At 44.6% G+C, this 17,705-nt stretch overlaps 1 protein-coding gene across 4 annotated transcripts in view; it reads right to left on the minus strand.

Annotated features, from left to right (window-relative positions):
* ARID1B (AT-rich interaction domain 1B) overlaps positions 1 to 17,358 on the minus strand; it is a 326,152-nt gene extending 308,794 nt beyond the window's left edge. For 2 of the 4 annotated variants that reach the window (XM_088052482.1, XM_088052481.1), the window contains exon 1: positions 15,158 to 17,358. In XM_088052482.1, coding sequence (XP_087908608.1) covers positions 15,158 to 16,915 — 1,758 coding nt within the window. In that variant the 5' untranslated portion in view covers positions 16,916 to 17,358. The remainder of the gene's footprint in view (positions 1 to 15,157) is intronic. The other 2 variants (XM_088052484.1, XM_088052483.1) reach the window with 1 other exon arrangement.
* Between the last annotated feature and the right edge of the window lie 347 nt (positions 17,359 to 17,705).

A 17,705-nucleotide genomic window follows, 5' to 3' on the forward strand; every position in this document is an offset into this window, starting at 1 on the left:
CTATCTCAGTGTGGAAACTTTCTCCAGCATAAGAGTACCCTTTCCCTCTTAAGCTTACATGGTTTGGAAGCAGAGTAAGATAAACCATAAAAACTCTTATTCTGGTATAAGAGTGTCTCCATAGGGAGTTATATTGGTGTAATTATAGCATATAATTATAGCACATAGTTGTACTGTGTAGACAAGCACTAGATGCCCAGTCCACATATATTTTCTAGCAAAACAAATGGTTCAAATTCCAATAGAGGCACATAAAATACTTAGCTTTTATTTTTGTTTGATGCACCTTCTTCATTTTAAAGTGATGAATTACTTCAATTAATCTTCCTTGAAAATGCTTTTCTCACTGCTATTCTATATGGTAATAGATTGTTCTTCTGGTGGAGGCATTGTAAACTAACACTCTGAGAATGACTGCGATATCTCCCACACTGATTTAGGCTCTCATATAAAGCAAATGGTGAGAAATCAGGTACAAGGAAGGAATAAGGTGCTGTTTACACATTTGACTGTTAGACTCACACCTTTTATAGTACATCCCCAGCCACTTTAAACAGTCAAGTGCTTCAATAATTTAGTCTCTATCCTTCTGACAATTTCATTCTCACCTCATTTGCTATAGAAGTTAGAACATTTCAGTCAACCTTAAGGAAAACTCCTGCTCCTCCCCCTGTACAGACTGGGGGGAAAACAGTCCATCTGAAAATCATACCACAAGTTGAACTTCAAATTATAAGAGAGAACCAAAAAAGAGATACAACTGTTAAAACTACAAAAGACTCCTCAGAATCTTTTGAAACCAAACAACTTTTCAGAGGATACTCAACTTAGAAACCTAAGCCTAAACCAAATAAACGGCTGCCCTTTGTAAGAAAGATCCCTTCTTCCTTACAAAAAAGAGATGCAAACAAAAATATGGCTGTGCCAGCCTCGAAAAAGTGGAAAGTACTGACACCCTGCTAAGAAGGTACCAGTGAAATTATTAATCACTATAATACTTCAGTTTTGGCATTTAAAATACTTTACTAAGAAAGGCTAAGTGAGCTTGGAGATAATTAAGGATTATGGTACCCATTTTTCAGGATGCGCAGATAAATCTCTTTAGCAAATTGTGGTTTTTTCCTCTTTAACCACGATACTGCCAAGAAGAGCTCTATGCAGGACAGGCATCCCTGTGTTTACTTTTGTCCTAAACCATTTCATCCCTCAGCATAACACCAGGTTTGGTCACTTTGGAATACATCTGTGGCATTCACGACACACCTTGTTTGCTTCCACAACCACCGTCTCTCTTGCAGGCAGAGATCTCCTGACAGCGCTGCCCCTTCCTAACACCCCATGCCCAGCAGAGCCCCTCAGCCCTCCAAAGTGCTCGCTGGCTTTGCTGCTCTGCACGATGCCCCACAGAGAGACCCCTGAGAGCAACCAGTGGGGGAACTGGAGCCACAGGGAGCACCAGTAATGGGTGAGGAGGGTCACCACAGCAGGGAAGCTCCTTCCCAGAGGTGCCCACTTCTCTGTAGCTGAAGTGCCAGCAATGAGTAAAGAGTTTTCCATGTACTGTGAAGCAGCATCTACACAACAAAACTGCTGTCCTATTTCCAAATCAAAAGCCTGCATCTCTGTACAGAGGAAAATGCGTACCTAAGCGTGAAGGTCAACTGATCTGGAAATTCATCCTGGTATTTTCAAATTTGCCTGTATGCCAGTATGTCTGCAAATATGCTGGGCAAAAGTAAACAATACTGACAGCTCTTACATGCAAAAATTTGACATACCAAAAGAAAAGCAACAGCAAAAAACCCTCTGAATAGGCATTATACAAAGGACAACAAAATAGAAATGTGTCAAGCTTAAGCAGAAATGGGTATGAAAACCATTAGTTCCAACAGGTTAACAAGACAAGGAGAGGAAGCTAAGTTAGTCCAGAATTCCAACACAAGTCTGGAGTCATTTGCCTGTATGAAAACACTATATAGAAGGAATTAATTTCACCTGCCCTTTGACATCAACACCTGAGCTTATCAGCTTAGACTTTCTTTAGATGAGGGGAAAAACATGAAACTTTAGGAGCATGATTCATTAGACCGGCATTACACATCTACTTAGGATGAGATGATTCACATGAAGATCTATTTTTTTGCACCAAAGATACACAAAAAGATCAGGTACAAATGCCTACAGTACATATGGTTAGATGAGTTCCACTCTTGAAATCTTATTTTTCAAAGATACTCACAGCTTATTTGGCCATTGCAATCAATGAATTCTGTATAATTATCATCCTTGGAGGAAAAAAAATTACTTTTTGCCTCAGCTTCTCTCCTTTTAGGAGAGGGATAGCAATGACTCCCTGCCCCAGAGAAATGTTAAGAAATTGCCTGTCATTATTTATGAACTAATTTTACATTCAAGAGGCAATGCAGTGAGGAGTTTAGGCTGACAGAAGCCTGAACCACCACCAAAGGGGCTGTCACAGCCTGAAGCCCACCCTCAGTCAAGCCGGCCGTATTCTCCCTTGCTTTACCTCTGTGCTGCGAAGATTATGCTGCAAGTCACACCTGCTCAATGATCTGGCTGAAAGCTAAACATTCACAGGTCTTGTTTGGCAGGATTAGTTTTCAGACAAATCTTTGAGCTGATGTGAAGCACCTTATGACACAAGGGAAACAGCAGGGAGCTTATAAAAAGATGGGGTCTGGTCTTTACAACAGAAGTGAAGTCTTAGATCAGCTTCAGACAACCATCAGACTCACACAGTGGTGCAAGATCTTTTAGCAACACTAAACTGGATAAAAGAGTACTCAAGGAGTGCAACAAAAGGCTACTGAAAAATGAAGAATTAAACAGAAATTAACAAACTATATTTTCAAGTTTTCTTCAGTTCTCCCAAGAGAAATTCTGGCCTGGTATCTACATAAAAAGCAGATGTCCATTTGGTTCAACATATATTCTCCTGTGCATTTATGTGTTACAACCTTTCTCCTGCTAATTTGCTCTTTGTTTCAGCCTATGATCCTCAAAAGTCAAGAAGGACACAAAGCTGTCCTTCTGAGAAATACCCATGTGGACCTTCTGTTCCATGTACATAGACTGAACCCAATTTAAAAAAAATATTTGCTGCTTATTCACACGTATTAACATAAAAATGACAAACAAAACACGTTACTGAATGCTCAGTATCAAATATTTGGGGGAAAAAAAAGGGAAATCCACTCCCGTCATGTTCATTGTCTCTTTGGATAGATATAAACCCACTTCTGGAGAGGAACAGTGCATTTCTTCCTACTTCTGGCACACTAGCTGAGATAATTTTCTCAAGTAAGACATACAACCATATGCGAGATCAAGAATTTCAAGAAAGTAAAAATGTCATCAGAAATCATAAATATTTGAACCTTCCATTATGATATCATGACTAGCTGCAGTCTTTAAGAAAAAGCACCTACTTTCTTCCTCCATCTCTTCAAGGAAGACATCAGCCACAAGCAAAGGAAGAATTTATACTGAATGTTAAAAAGCAGGAATAGAGAAAAGAAACGCAGAAGGTAAATCAGACATTGTGGGGTTTTTTTCGGGTAACAAGATTGTTGCAAATAAACATCTACATCTTACTAGAGGCAAAGCAACAGAATTTGCAAACTACCACACAGGAAGAAACTGGCCTCAGTTTTTTCTTGAATTACTAAGGTATTCTCCTAGAACAATGGAACCTTAACTCACTTTTTAAACAGGCTTCATTCACCATCTTCTTAAGCTACATTCCCTCAAATAAAATATGACACTGTGGAATAACAAACAACCATCGCTGGCAGATCTCTACACCCCCAATCTTCTGAGGAGAATTAAAAGGAAAGGAAATCTATGAAATTAAATATCAAGCAATATAAAATTGCAAAGAACATATCTAGTACACCACATCACTACTTGATATAGACAATTATATGCCAAATGTTCCTTCTCCTCAGTTCCAGTCTTTTCTACACTTTCCACAGGAACAGCAACACCACACTTGAATTTTCATGAAGATGTATTTTCAAATATCTTTTGGGCAAATAAGTATTTTTTTTTAATCACACCCGCCATGCCAGGTAAAAAAAACTATGCACATCAACATTTACATTTCAACTCGGTTTCCTCTCCTTTTGTTTGTTTCCCTACTTCAAGTCTGCTATTGCTTAGAAGACCAGCAACAGAGGAACCCGAAACAAAAATACCAGCACCATCACCCACAGATAACTACTCGTACAATTTTTACTATTATACTGTCAAGTCTTGTCAGGATTTGGGGGCTTCCTTGTTTGGTTTTTTAATGGCTTTTTTTTCCCTTTTTCTTAAACGTAATGTGACCTCTAGTCACTAGGAGAGGCTGCACAGGGAGCTGGATAGTGAAGCCACTTTCTCTGATGCCACTCATTGCCCAACAACTTTAGTCAACTTGGAAGACAGAGGAGCAAATGCAAGTTAGAGGGATGGAGGAAATACAAGTCAGACAGATGGATGGGTACCTGGATCACTCAAAAGCTATTTTCTTGGTTGCTATACAGTCACACTAATCACTCTTGCACTCTTTAACAACTGTTAAAATTGGAGAAGACAGTAAGGATGACTCTTCTGTCACTCCAATGACTTAGAAAGTGAGAAAGACATTTTAAGAAAGAAAAAGAAGTATCACAAGACAAAGGAGCAAAAAGAAATTATGACATCTGGATAAAACAAAACACTATGACTTTGGGAAGAAAAGAAATCAACCAGATGTAAATAACCCACAAATAAATCTTTCACTCACTGAAGGGGAAAATACAGAGGTAGAGTGTTGAGCAACCAGATCACACAACAAAGCTGACACACATAACAACATTAGTATCTGCAGAAAAAGTAGAAGATTGCATCCACCATTCTGTCAACCACATCCCAGCAAAGTAACAGCTCACTCAGGCCCTCCTCAACCTTCTTTGTAATGAGGAAGTGCATGGTTACTGTTGCTATTATTATTGAAATGAGCCGAAGAACTAAAAGTAGGTATGTGTGGCTATGCAAAGTCTTCCTGGGACAGAGAATCCCTCTCCACTGCTTGTTCAAACACCTGTGTTTAGCAAGTTTCCTGTGAACAACCAAATCCCTTGATGTCCCAATATATGAAGCAACCAGTCCATGTACCTAAATCTAAAACTTTTCAAGGGTCTCAATTAAAACAGTAAACGTTCTGATTGCCATCAGAAATCACACATAAAGCTCTCAACAGCTTAGACTGAAGTAGCCTTTAGATTCCTAGCTAATTACTGGAAAAATCTTTAAATATTTGCCTCAAACCCAACACCTTGATCACTTCAACACTGTTCTACAACGCGAGACACTTTGTTTCAGACGCTGCTACTCAATCAGCCCCTCCTCTTTAAAGGAAAAGTTCAATTAAGTTGGGAGCTTTTCTTCTGAATGATTTTAAATGGTTTTTTTCAGTTGTGGTTGGATCACAGTTAGTGTAATTGCTATTTATATCAAAACATTAAAAGGTCTGGTTATGGGGTTTATTAGAAAAGCAAAATGTGTTTTTAATACTTAAAAAAACCCACAACAAAATACTCCATAGCGCTATTTCCATTTATATTTGCATACCACATGTTCAACAACAAAAAGAGCATTCTGCAGAAAGTTAAAAATCTCAGAAATGTTGCTGAATTAGTAGCTTCTACAGTTTGTTAGTAGGAAAACCGGCTCTGTGCCAAGCTGGAAGGGGGTGGGGGGGCTATCACAAGGCATGTGTGTTAGTTTCGGGATTTAAAAGAAAAAATACGAATATTGTAAACCAAACCGCAACATACAAGACAAACAAATGCAGTATCTCTTTACTAGCAAAAATTTGAAATGTAAAATAAGTGTCACTTAAAATGCTGGAAATACTCCACGCGGTGCCGATTCTTAGATGTGAAGGCACAGCAAACCTGCTTCCCGAGGGACGCAAAGGCCACCGCTGGACACAAACACGGTGCCCACGTCGCCGGTGCCACCGGTGAGGGCCGGGCCATCCCGCGGCCGGGAGGAGCGCCTGGCCGGCTGCCCGAGCGGCGAGGTTGCTGAAAAGCAACAGATAGCTTCTGGCAGCGGCAAAGGGGAAAATATTTTGATCATGTGACGCCACACAAGCGAACTAGTTCGCTTCGTGTGTGCAACTTGCACAGACGCTGCCACCGGCCCGGAACCCCGCCGCCCCCCCTCGCCTCCGTCCCCGCCTTTCCCGTCCCCGTGTCCCGCCGGGGAAATGCCTCAGTCAGGCACCGCTTCGGCAAAACAGCCACCAGCGTCCACACACCCCGGCACGTCCCACGGCCACTACGTGCCGGACACCGAGAAGGTACCTCCCTCACGAAAGTCGACCTTTCTGCCTAGTGGAAGGAAGAACTTCCAAATATAAGTAAAACTGCCAAGCAAAATTATTTTGGTACTGCTGGTACGCAGCTAATACAGCCTCAAATGTACCTACCTCTATTTTTCAAAAAAAATTTCTTTAAATAACCTCTATGACCAACCGTAAATTTACAACAGCAACAGCTATAAAGAACATGCTTATTACTTTTCTTCGCTTGGGAATTTCAATCAAATAAGAAACACTGAATTAAAAAAATATATTCACAAAAGCGCAATTATTTTCCATAAATCATGCCTGAAAATAAGACATCGATACTAACATTTCACATAAACAGAAAATCCAAAATATTCACAACATAAATTGCTACACAAAAAAAAAATACAGAACTCCATACATTCCATCCAAATCAAAGGCTGCAAACAAACCAGCATATTCCTTTGATGCTGTCAAAACAAACCTCCTTATCTTTATTTTTAACTTTAAAAGAATAAAATTTAAGAACTACAAATCCTGTCCTTGTGCTTTCAAAAGAAATTTTCAGAGCTGATGTTTCAGTATCTTGCTTACAAACAAGGAAGTCTGACAAGCTAACCAAATAACATGATCAGTGCTGGGAACACCAAGTCTCAGATCCCATCCAAATAGAGGAAGGCACAGTGCAGACTGGATACCTTCAAATGCAACAAGTATTTTGGCTACCTATTTATTCTGCATTATTCTGCAATTAAAACTGCACATCAAACTCAAATCATTAAATAAGGAAAATATTATCCTTATTTCAACATGGGGAAACTAAGGTATCAGTCAGTAAAACCAGCTACCTTTAGCTCATGCAGCCAGCTGAGAGATATCAAGAATTCCTGCACCAATCCCCTACTAATACCATTTTCCTGAAGTCACATAATTTACTTACCATGTCTGAATTCACTGCTTGTGTAAAGAAGGCACTATTCCACCTCAATCAATCTGTGAATTAAGCCATGTCCACACTGGGAACAGCACACATGACTACAATTATGTTTTAAAACAGGATCCATCCCTCCTTTTGGGATTTTCTGAACCGATTTCCTTTCTTTACTCGAACAAACAAAGAACAACCATGCTCCAGCTTGAGATCCTTCTGGGAAAGACAGCCGTACCAGGAACTGCTACAGCCAGGACAGACCTCTCTTTGCAATGCAACACAGACCTCTTTGCCGTCTTAAAAGGTGACCAAAACCTGTTATGGAACTATCTACCTCCTGAAAAACTCAGCAAAATACCTCAGCAGCCATACCCGCAAACCCCTCAAGAGAGGCTTCTTATAAAGGCTGTTATTTTGGCGGTGAAGATACGTTACCACCCCAATGGTAAACTAAATGCAAAGGGGTTTGCCACAACAGCTATTAGTCAAGGATGCAATTAATTCCTTGAATCTAACTATGTAGCTGCAACAACAAACTTCACAGTGAAGCTAGCCACGTGGTCTTTAAAGGGCAAGTAAATTGATTCAGTAACTTGGCAGAATCACATCCAAGAGAAAGCCCTGCTACCTAAGATTTATTTTTTGAGTAAGTAGATACCTAAAATAAATATTGAACAAAACAAAACACAAAGGACAAAAAACCCAAACCATCCCACCAAAACTCCATGAGTACAAAAAATTGAAGTAGAAGCTTCCATCACTCTAATAGTAACACAACACTATCCCTCAAAAAAAAAAAAGGGAATTTATACATCAAGGTTTTTTCCCATTTACATATTTTTTTTTTAGCAACAAACTAAAATTCCATGTACATCTACTTCCTTAATTACAAAAAAGGTTAAAAAATATTAGAAGAATATTCTTTTCCCCACCCTCCAACAGTCAGAAAGAGACTGATGTGGGTGGCAGGGGAGATCAGTGGCACAGCCTTACAGATGGAAGTGTCGGAGGGCCTATCACTCAGATGGATGTCTTCATAAACAATTACTACATCACAAACCTGAATTCAATATCTTTTCAAATCTGAGAAGCCTACAATGTAGGGCAAAGACAGAGCACAGCTATGAGTTCTTAAAGGCAGGACATCATTTGGTAATTGTGCATGTTCAGGTGCAAAAGATTAATTAATAGATCTTAAAATTGGAGAAAAAAATAATAATAGATTACATACTTCTACACATGCTTAGTCCTTCTGATGTAGTTACTAACCCAAAATGACTCAAATGCAAAAAGTAATATGAACGTAGATCACACACTGATAGGTCTATACTGAAAGCAATTCCTTATACATGCTGCAGAACCATCAAACTCTGCTTTATATCCACAAATTAGTCACTACACATTCACAAATTCAGCCACTTCATAAACCTGTTAATATAGAAACTAACATTTCCACTATGCATGGAATATAAATGCACAATGTATCAACACCCTTTCAAATCATGCCTCCCAAAAGCTTTTACACAGATTTCACACTAGTTTTAACAAACAAATAAAATATTGTAATAAAAGCATCAGGACAATGATCTCAGGTTTCACAATTTCCAAAACAACTGCAGGCACCTTCAGATAACATAAGCATCCTACACTCAGAATACAAAGTTTGATAAAAGGTACTTCATATTTGCAGTAAGAACAATTCCTATGTGAAAAGCAATCTTTAAATAAGACATAACAACTGCGATTTCTGCATGAAATCTGCTCACTTCAAAAATGGAGACAATGTATTTGCCAGATAAAACAACTGGACTTGGTGGTAAGGAAGTCTGTGCATGAGCCCCCATATGCACCCCGCCCCAGCACACACTGGTGCTTGTGCAGAATATTCATCAAAGGACAAGTTCCATGACACTCATCAAGCTCCTGGGCACTTGTTCAACTCAATTTTCCTCAGAGTTTAATTTCTGTGAGAAATCTAGCGTCTTTATATAGATGATATTGGGTATGTAATGATAAAACAGTGCAAGGAATACCAAAATTTTGGATTACAGTGCCTTCAGTTTAAGTGAACTGATACAGAAGACAAAACCCTTGTTTCTCTCAGTTGTCTTCTTACTCACTGAATAGAATCCAGTAAGGCTTACATTCTCCCACAACAGAATGTGTTCACAATAAGACTGGATTAATTTAAAAGCTAGAGCTTATGGTACCAAAACCCTGGCTATTTCCAAAAGACCTGTCCTCGGGTGTGCCTGTCTGAAGCAAAGTGGATGTTATGTGCCTCAGTTTCCCCACCCTGTACAAAAGGAAGAATAATTTTTTACTCCAGTCCAAGGCACACTAGAAAAATAGTGTAAAGATCAAATGTACTTGGAATGTTGTTACTGAGAAGATAAAGGTAATTAAAATCAATCCTGTACAAATCAGCCATCTACTGTCCCCACTGTTCACAGATTCACATAGGTATCTTAAGATATATTCATCCTTGAGGATTCCTCAACTGCAGTGAAACTGAGTGGGTTTGGCTTTTTCGGGTCTGACATGTTCCTGGTGGATCACTGGATGCCACACTCTCAGAACTGGAAGTACAACAACGGAAATCATCCAGCCCACCTGCAACACAAACACTGCAGCACTCTGCCAGCACATCAGCATTTGTGTGTGAAACTGAGCATGAACAGGTATGACTGGGGAACAGAAAAAGTAAAAGGATAATACTACAATCTGAATGGCAAAACATACATCATATGTATAGAAACCCTTCAGGTCTACTAAAAAATAATTTTAAATTTATTAACAGGTAAGACTTCCTTAAAATAAATTTTATTCTAATACGATTGGCTCCACAAGATTTTTGTGCATTACATTTATTTGCTTCTATAAGCACCAAGCAATACAAAAACAACACCGTTAAGCAGCACTTTTCTCTTACTAGTTTTCAAAACAAATTTGAAAACCACTAAGGTATACTTTTAATTTAAGTTTAATTAAAGTCCTCATTCAATCGTACCAAAACATATATTTAACACTATGTAAATAGCCCCAAAATTGAAAGAAAAAAGTTTTTTCCCAAGTACCTTAATAATCACAATTCTAAAATATATTCTAGCAAGTTAGCCTACCACAAACACATTCTACTGAAATTCTGCAGCCTTGAGCATGCATGCACAGTGAATGTGGCAACACTGCTTTACATATCCACAGAGAATCTTCAAAGCCTCCTGATAAACGGCACATTTTGAAGAAGTACAGAAAGATGTAAGTGGTATAGGGCACAGGTACAATCTTAGGGACCAAACAGTAAATAAACTCCTGCCATTCTCATGTTAACAATTAGAATGTCAAAATACCTATAACAAAATATTTGAGGCACAAAGGTAAGAAAGATCTATCAGTAAGTAATCAAACTTGTTTTCACTGCACAAATTTAATCTAGTTTTAACTAAGATACTATTTCAGAATGAACAAGCGTCACCTAACAGACCACACTTAGTAATTTCAAAAACATTATTTTACATACATAACCAGAAAATTTATCAATGGATTAAATGCCTTAGTTTTCATCCCCCAAGATTCAGATCAGAATGCCAAAAAGACATAATCAACTGCTTAGTAGAAGAATCCTTACATTATGGAAGCAGTAATAGAGTAGGCAGGTTTGCATCTCTCTTTCTTTATTGTATCTCATACACAGGGTTCTGCTGTTCCATGTGTAGGCATAAGCGCTACTACAGAAACCAATAACTGAACACCAAACCACAAAGTGTCAAATATATGGTCGTAATATATATATAGATGCTACTAACTGTGAATATTGCTATTTGCTACTTCTAAATAGAAGCTATGTGAATACTAAACTGTTTATTTGAAACTGCACAGGGAAAAATATATTTTATTCTCCCATTGAGACATCAAGAATCTATTCACCACACTAACAGCTGTTTAATGGTCTTCAGGCACAGGACATGATTCTGCAGCCTTGGCTTAGCCAGAACTCTCAATACGGGCAATCTATTTGGCATAAAAAGAGCTGCAGAATCAGGCATTTTCAGAGTTTCTCTGCAACAAAACAAATTATACATACACAAACTCAGAGCAGCTCGACAGATTTTTTTCTAACACTTGCTCTGTTATCTTATACAGGTACTCCTGAAAAGACCCAGGTTCTCTCCTTCTGTGTAGGCGTATGTAAATCATACACACATGTACAAAGGAGAGAGACATGTATAAAGTGCACACTGAGAGGCCAGCTAACGTGTTAAACTACGCAGTGCAAATCAGAACTGAAGAATAAAAGGAGTCTCAGGACTCTAAATAACTGTATGCTGTCAAGGATTAATCAATAATCGAAAGACCTGAATGACGAGGTACTGTACTAGCATCACACAAGTTCCCCACCACCAAATCAATGTATAGTGTGAGCAACATCCATCTGCTTAGAAAATGTGCATTTCTTCAGAAGCAGGAAGCTTCTATCGCAAGCTTACATCACATCTCTCAGTTGGGTAAGGTGAATATATTAAATGGAAGCAGAATTTTCTTAAATAATTTAATAGGCTGGACAAATACAGAACTTAGTTCAGAGTAGGATGCCACAGTTCTGCATATTACAAAAATTACCCATGCCGAGGCAGGAATTTCCTGAACAAGCATCTCAGATGTTGTAGCTTACTGTCGGTCCTTTTCCTCTGTTCACAGGACAACAGTTCCTTATAGGCTTAGGGGCCAATCAACATCTGCTTTGCAAAGACACATGACAAGTGAGCGTATTCCAATGTGTGTATACACATATCAAGAGCACACACACAGATGATTATTAAAAAAAATAAAGAGAAGCCTTCTGTTCAGATGCTGGACTAAACATTCCAATTTTCTCTTTCAAAAGAAATCAATTTCTCTACTTAATGATACAACATACATGGAGATTGACATGTGGGAATTAAAAATAAATAACAACGTCCAAAACCAATTGTGTTCTGCAAGCTAATGGTAACTATTTTTTGACACAACCCATTTTATACATCAGAAAATATTAATTTAAAACCTGAAAAAAAATTTATCTCAATCTCTTACTGGTTAAATGGAAGAAACATAATATAAAAAACAATGATGTCTTCCCTTTATGACAATTATTTTTAGGGAAAAAATAATTTTAGGAATAATCAAAGAAATTGTGCTCTTGCCAGACTATTCTTTCTAAGCTGCATGCCAGTCCGTACGATGAAAAAAAAAAAGAAAAAGAAAAAAGAAATCTGTAAGAAAGGATGTAAGGTTAGATCCTTAAAAATATAAGGAAGTATTTCTAAGGGTCATACCGAGGACATTAATGAATTTACTCTCACTCTTCAAATAAAAATAAAATACTTTAAACAACCTCTGCCACGAAGAAGCAGCACCCTGAACTAGCAAGCATGATGTCTGACAACGGTTTTCCTAGCTTTTAAAGACATGAATTCTGAACTACCTGTTTAAAAGGAAATGATGCAAATATTTTTAGAGTAATTATGAAAGGTTATGCATATGAGGCCTCATTATATTATGGCTTCCAGTGACCCTTTTACCATTGCAAATTCAAAAAAAGGTAAAAATTAACACACACACACCCCCCCTTATTTCCTTGGAAGAAAGGAAAATGGAATAAAAACTAAAAACATGACAGAAATGGTGTATTGGAAGTAGACAAACACATACACAGCCCATCTAAGGTTTTTATTTTTTTTTTTTTCAGTATTAATACACCATCTGCAATATTAAGCGGTGATTTTTCCAGATTCTATTCATTACTTTATGGAAAGATCCAGCCGTTGGAGGACCCCAAAAGCATACACCTGCATTTGTTCCTGTCAGACCTTGCTGTTAAAAGATTTAACAGTTCTTAATAGAAAGATCTTGTTGAAGGGAAAAGAAACCCATCAAATTCTAATGCACTACTCCATTTAACACAATTCACTTTCCTACTGAGAATTTAAGACTAATCTCACACTCGTGTAGAAAAATAATGAGATCAACAACTCCCGATTCTTCTTGAAGTATTCTAACCACAATTCAAACCCAAAAACACGTTTTCTCTCGAATATCTGGATTTGTTGCAGAGCTGAAACAAACACAACCTCTGGCAGAGCGGCTCCTTCTTCCCTTCTTTGTACAATATACGGCATTCTCTCACCTACAGCAGCTCACATGCAAAGACGATCTATTTAAGAGGCATGCACAGGTTAGGCATCGAGCTAACAGAAATGCAACGAAACTAGTATTTGGTTTCTTTTTTTTAATAAAAATCCAATCCCTCGCATAACATCCGTAATCCGCAACATTACAGAATGTTTAGATTTGTCAGGGTTGCTTTGGGGTTCGATTTTTTGTAAGAAGGCGCGAGCGCGACCCGAAAACCCGAACCCTCGTCCAAAACCACTGTTGTTACGAGGCACCTTCCCTACCGCCTCTAATTAGCGCGGAACTAAAAATCTGAAATAAGTAAGTAAATAGAGGTAAGTAGATAAACAAATCAGTCGGTGCCCAGGAGAAGCAGGCGGCGCGGGCAGGCCGGGGGGCGCAGGGGGAAGGAAGGTGCCGGCGCGGCGCTGGTGCCCCGGTGCCCCCCCGGTGCCGGCGGTGTTTGCGGCGGGGGCTCCTGTGCCTGCGCCGCTCCAGCGCCTCTATTTACATCAGCGGCGCGAGGTGCCCAGTGGCGCGCGCGGAGCCAATCAGATGGCAGATTAGATGTCAACTCGGAGGCAGCTGTCGGGAGACGGTTGCAGCCAGTTTACCTCCACAATTCAAATTCCCAACCTGGCGGGCGGAGGAGACCCGGACGCTCCTCCAAGGGTCGCGCCCGGCAGCCGGCATTCCTCCCGCGCCGCGCCGCGCCGCCCCGGAAAGGCGCTGCGCCGCACCCGCCGCCCCGCGATCATCGCGCCTGCCTATCGATCGGATCCATCCATCGATCGATCGCCGGAGTTACCGGGGCTAGGGCAGAGGAGTGCGGGAGGGAGCGGGGACGGCGGCCTGCTCCCGTGCCCGCGCCCCTTCGCTGACGCCAAGGACTTTTCCCTCTTTTTTTTTTTTTTTTCCTCCCCTTTTTTTTTTTTTTTTTTCAAATTTCCGCGTGTGTTTGTGGAGAAGTGAAAGGCAGTTACGCGCCCGCGCACCCGGGCACGCTGCTGCCGGTGGGCGAGTCTCCCGCAGGTCACCGGGCCGGGACGACCCGGCGGACCGGGCGCACACGCGCGCCCACACGCGCGCGCGCGCGCGCTCTTCCCACAGGGAAAGGAGCGCGGCCGCGTTACGTGGATCTCACTGCGGTAACTCCAATCAGTGACAAACTAAATTGCTGAGAGCGCGCAACGGCGCAACTCGTCCTGCTCGGAGATTTAAAAAAAAAAAAAAAAAAAAAAAAAGCAACGGGTTAAAGAGAGAAGGAAAAAAAAAAAAAAAAAAAAAGGCCCCGTGAAAGATAATGGACGTTATCCCCCGGGAGCCCCCCGGGTCGAGCACTCCGGTTACAAAATCCAAACCCCCGCCCCCGTCCGTCCCGAGCTGCTTGTCCTCCGGGCCCTGCGTCTCTCCGACGCTGTTTCAAAGTGGTGGGGAAAAATATTAATTGGGCCTGAGAACAACCTAATTTCGGCAGTGAAAGCCACACTCCGGTGCCTTCAGCCCCAACGGGGCCGCGCATTGTGCACGACTCACCCTCGCTACGGAGGCAGCGAGGGGCAAAACTGGCCCAGAAGAGAACGGGGGTGGGGTGGGGGGGGAGAGAAAAAAATAAAAAGACAAAAAAAGGCGGGGGGGTGGGGAGACAAAAAAAGTGAATTATAAAGAAACTAAGAGCCCGACACGAGCGACACGGAGGCATGAGCCGTCATTAACCGAGCGCGGGGAGTTACCTGGGTCCTGCTGATGGCCTGCCCGGTGTTCCCGGGGCTCATCGCCGGGTGGTTCCTTTGTTGTGCCGCTGCCCAGGCCGGGTTCGCCGCTCCGTACTGGGCTCCCATGTCCTTGCCCATGCCCATGCCCGCCGCTGCCTGCTGGCTTCCCGGGGCGGCCGCCGCTGCCTGGGGCGGGGGCTGCGGCGGGGCGCTGGGGCTGCTGTAGTCGGGGTAGCTGCTGCCGTAGCTCCGCATCATGGGGCTGGGGGACGTGAGCAGCTGGTTGAGGGTAGGGGTGGCCCCGGACGGGTGCTGGTTCTGCCCGGAGAACCGCGCAAAGCCGCCGGCCGCCGCCGCCGCGCCGGCACCAGCCTTACCGAGGCCGGCTCCACCGCCGGGGCCCATCATCATGCCGCCGCCGGGCTGCCTCGGGGAGCTCAGCACCCCGTAGCCCGCCGCGGAGCCCCCGTAGCCGCCGCCGCCTGCCCCGGCGGCCGCCGGCGCCGCCGCCACGGCTCCCGCGCCGCCGCCGCCGCCCGCGCCGCCGCCGCTGGGGCCGCGGCCGTAGCCCGGGTAGTGGTTGTACTGGCTGTTGGGGTACCCTTCGTGGGAGTTCTGCAGGGGGTCCATGCTGTTGGGGGCCGCCGTGGGGTGCATTATCCCCATCCCGGGGCTTTGTTGTCCGCCATGTTGATCAAAGCAAGGCCCGGCGCGGCTCGCCGTAGCGCTGCTGGCAGGGGCAGGGGCAGGGTTGCCATAATAGCTATTGAACTCCGAGACACCCACCGCGGAGGGGCCGCCGCCGCCTCCCCCGCTCCCGCCGCCGCCGCCGAGGCCGCCGCCGCCGCTCCCAGCGCTCGGGGGCGGCTGCGGGGGGTGCTGCTGTCCGCCCAGGGGTCCCAAGCCGGGGGGGGCGTAGCGGCCGCCGATGGGCTCGCCCATCTTGCCGGGCATCTCCTCCTCGTCGGCGCCTTTATTCAGCATTTGCTGCGGCTGCTGGGGGGGCTCGGCCTGAGCGCCCAAAACACTGTCTTTTCCTCCATGTTGCTGCTGCTCCATGTCTGCACTGGGCTGAGCAGCGCCGCCACCGCCACCGCCGTTGTTGTTGCTGCCGCTGCCGCCGGCGGCGCCGCCGGGGCGGCTGTTGTTATTCTGGACGGGATGGTGCTGAGGCGGCGGCTGCTGCGGCGGCGGCGGCGGGAATTGATTTAGCTGCTGCTGTAGTGCATGGTGGTGGTGGTGCGGGTGGTGGGCATGGTGGTGGTGGGCATGGTGATGCGGGTGGTGGGCATGGTGGTGGTGGGGCGGCGCGGCGGGGTGATCGCCTCCGACGCTCTTCAGCTTGTGGTTGGGGAGCAGCCCCGTCTCCATAGCCGAGCCCGGGTTGGAGGAGGAGGAGGAGGAGGAGGAAGAAGACGAAGAAGATGAAGATAACTCCGAGGAGCTTCCACCTTCCTTCAGAGCCGGCTCCGAGGAGGAGCCGCCGCCGCCGCCGCTGGCGTTGTTGTTGTCCCCGGCGGCAGCGGCGGGAGCCGCGTTATTGGCCATGTTCGGCGGCTCGCTGCGGTGGTGGTGGTGGAGATGGTGATCTAAATTATTCACGCTGCTGCCGCCGGCCGGACTCCCTTCGCCGACCCCCAGCGCGGGGCCCGGCCCGGGAACCCCGGCCCCCCCCGGGCCTCGCTCTGGGCCCAGGCCGCCCGGCAAGCTCGGGGCTTTGCCCTTGCTGTTGTTCGCACTCGCCGGAGCCGCTGCGACTTGCGCGGCCATGATCATCGCAACATTGCGAGTCCGGAGAAATTGGTACTGATAATAGTAACTACCAAAAAAAAAAAAAATTTAAACCCCCAAAATTGAAAAAATAAACGAAACAAAAAAATCGACTCCCACCCTGAAAAATGGGGGGCGAGCAGAGGGGTGGGGGGAAGGAGAAGAGAGGGGCAGAAGGAGAAGCGGCCGGGGCAGGGACTTGACTGAGCCCGGAGTATCCCCTGCGGACCGCTCCGCACGCACCGAGTTACAGCGATTTCCCTCCCCGAGTCCGTGGTTGAGGTTAGAAATGGTAAGAACGCCTTACGGTCCGTGCCCGTTCCCGCTGTGTGATTTCATGTTGAAAGTTTTTTTGTTCAGGTTTAAATGAAACTTTTTTTTTTTTCTCCTCCTTTCCTCCCTAACCCGGATATGGGTAAACACACGTCTGCCGGAGCCGCGCTGGCCCAGCATGGCATGAGCGAGCGAGCGAGCCAGCGCCGGCAGCCATCGCCCCCTCCGCCCCGATCGCTCCCGCACACCCGCAAAACGCGGACTGGACTCCAGGCTGGACTTGCTCGGGCTCCAGCTCCCCTCCCTGCTCTCCCGGCAGCGCGGCGGGATGGGGGGCGCGGCCCCCGCGGGTCCCCCCGCTCCCTGCGGGGTCCCGCCCGTGTGCGCGCCGGGGGTCGCGGCCTGCGCGGAGCACCGAACCCGCGGGGGCTGCTCCGAGCGAGGGGCCCCGACGGGCGCCCCGGGCCGTCGAACGCCGCTGGGGCGGGGCGGGGAGCGGGACTGTCCCCGGTGCTGCGGAGCC

Source organism: Pseudopodoces humilis, chromosome 3 (assembly GCF_049639895.1).
Source record: "Pseudopodoces humilis isolate 2021_Gansu_Grassland_sample_001 chromosome 3, ASM4963989v1, whole genome shotgun sequence".
In the NCBI taxonomy this organism is placed as follows: domain Eukaryota; kingdom Metazoa; phylum Chordata; class Aves; order Passeriformes; family Paridae; genus Pseudopodoces; species Pseudopodoces humilis.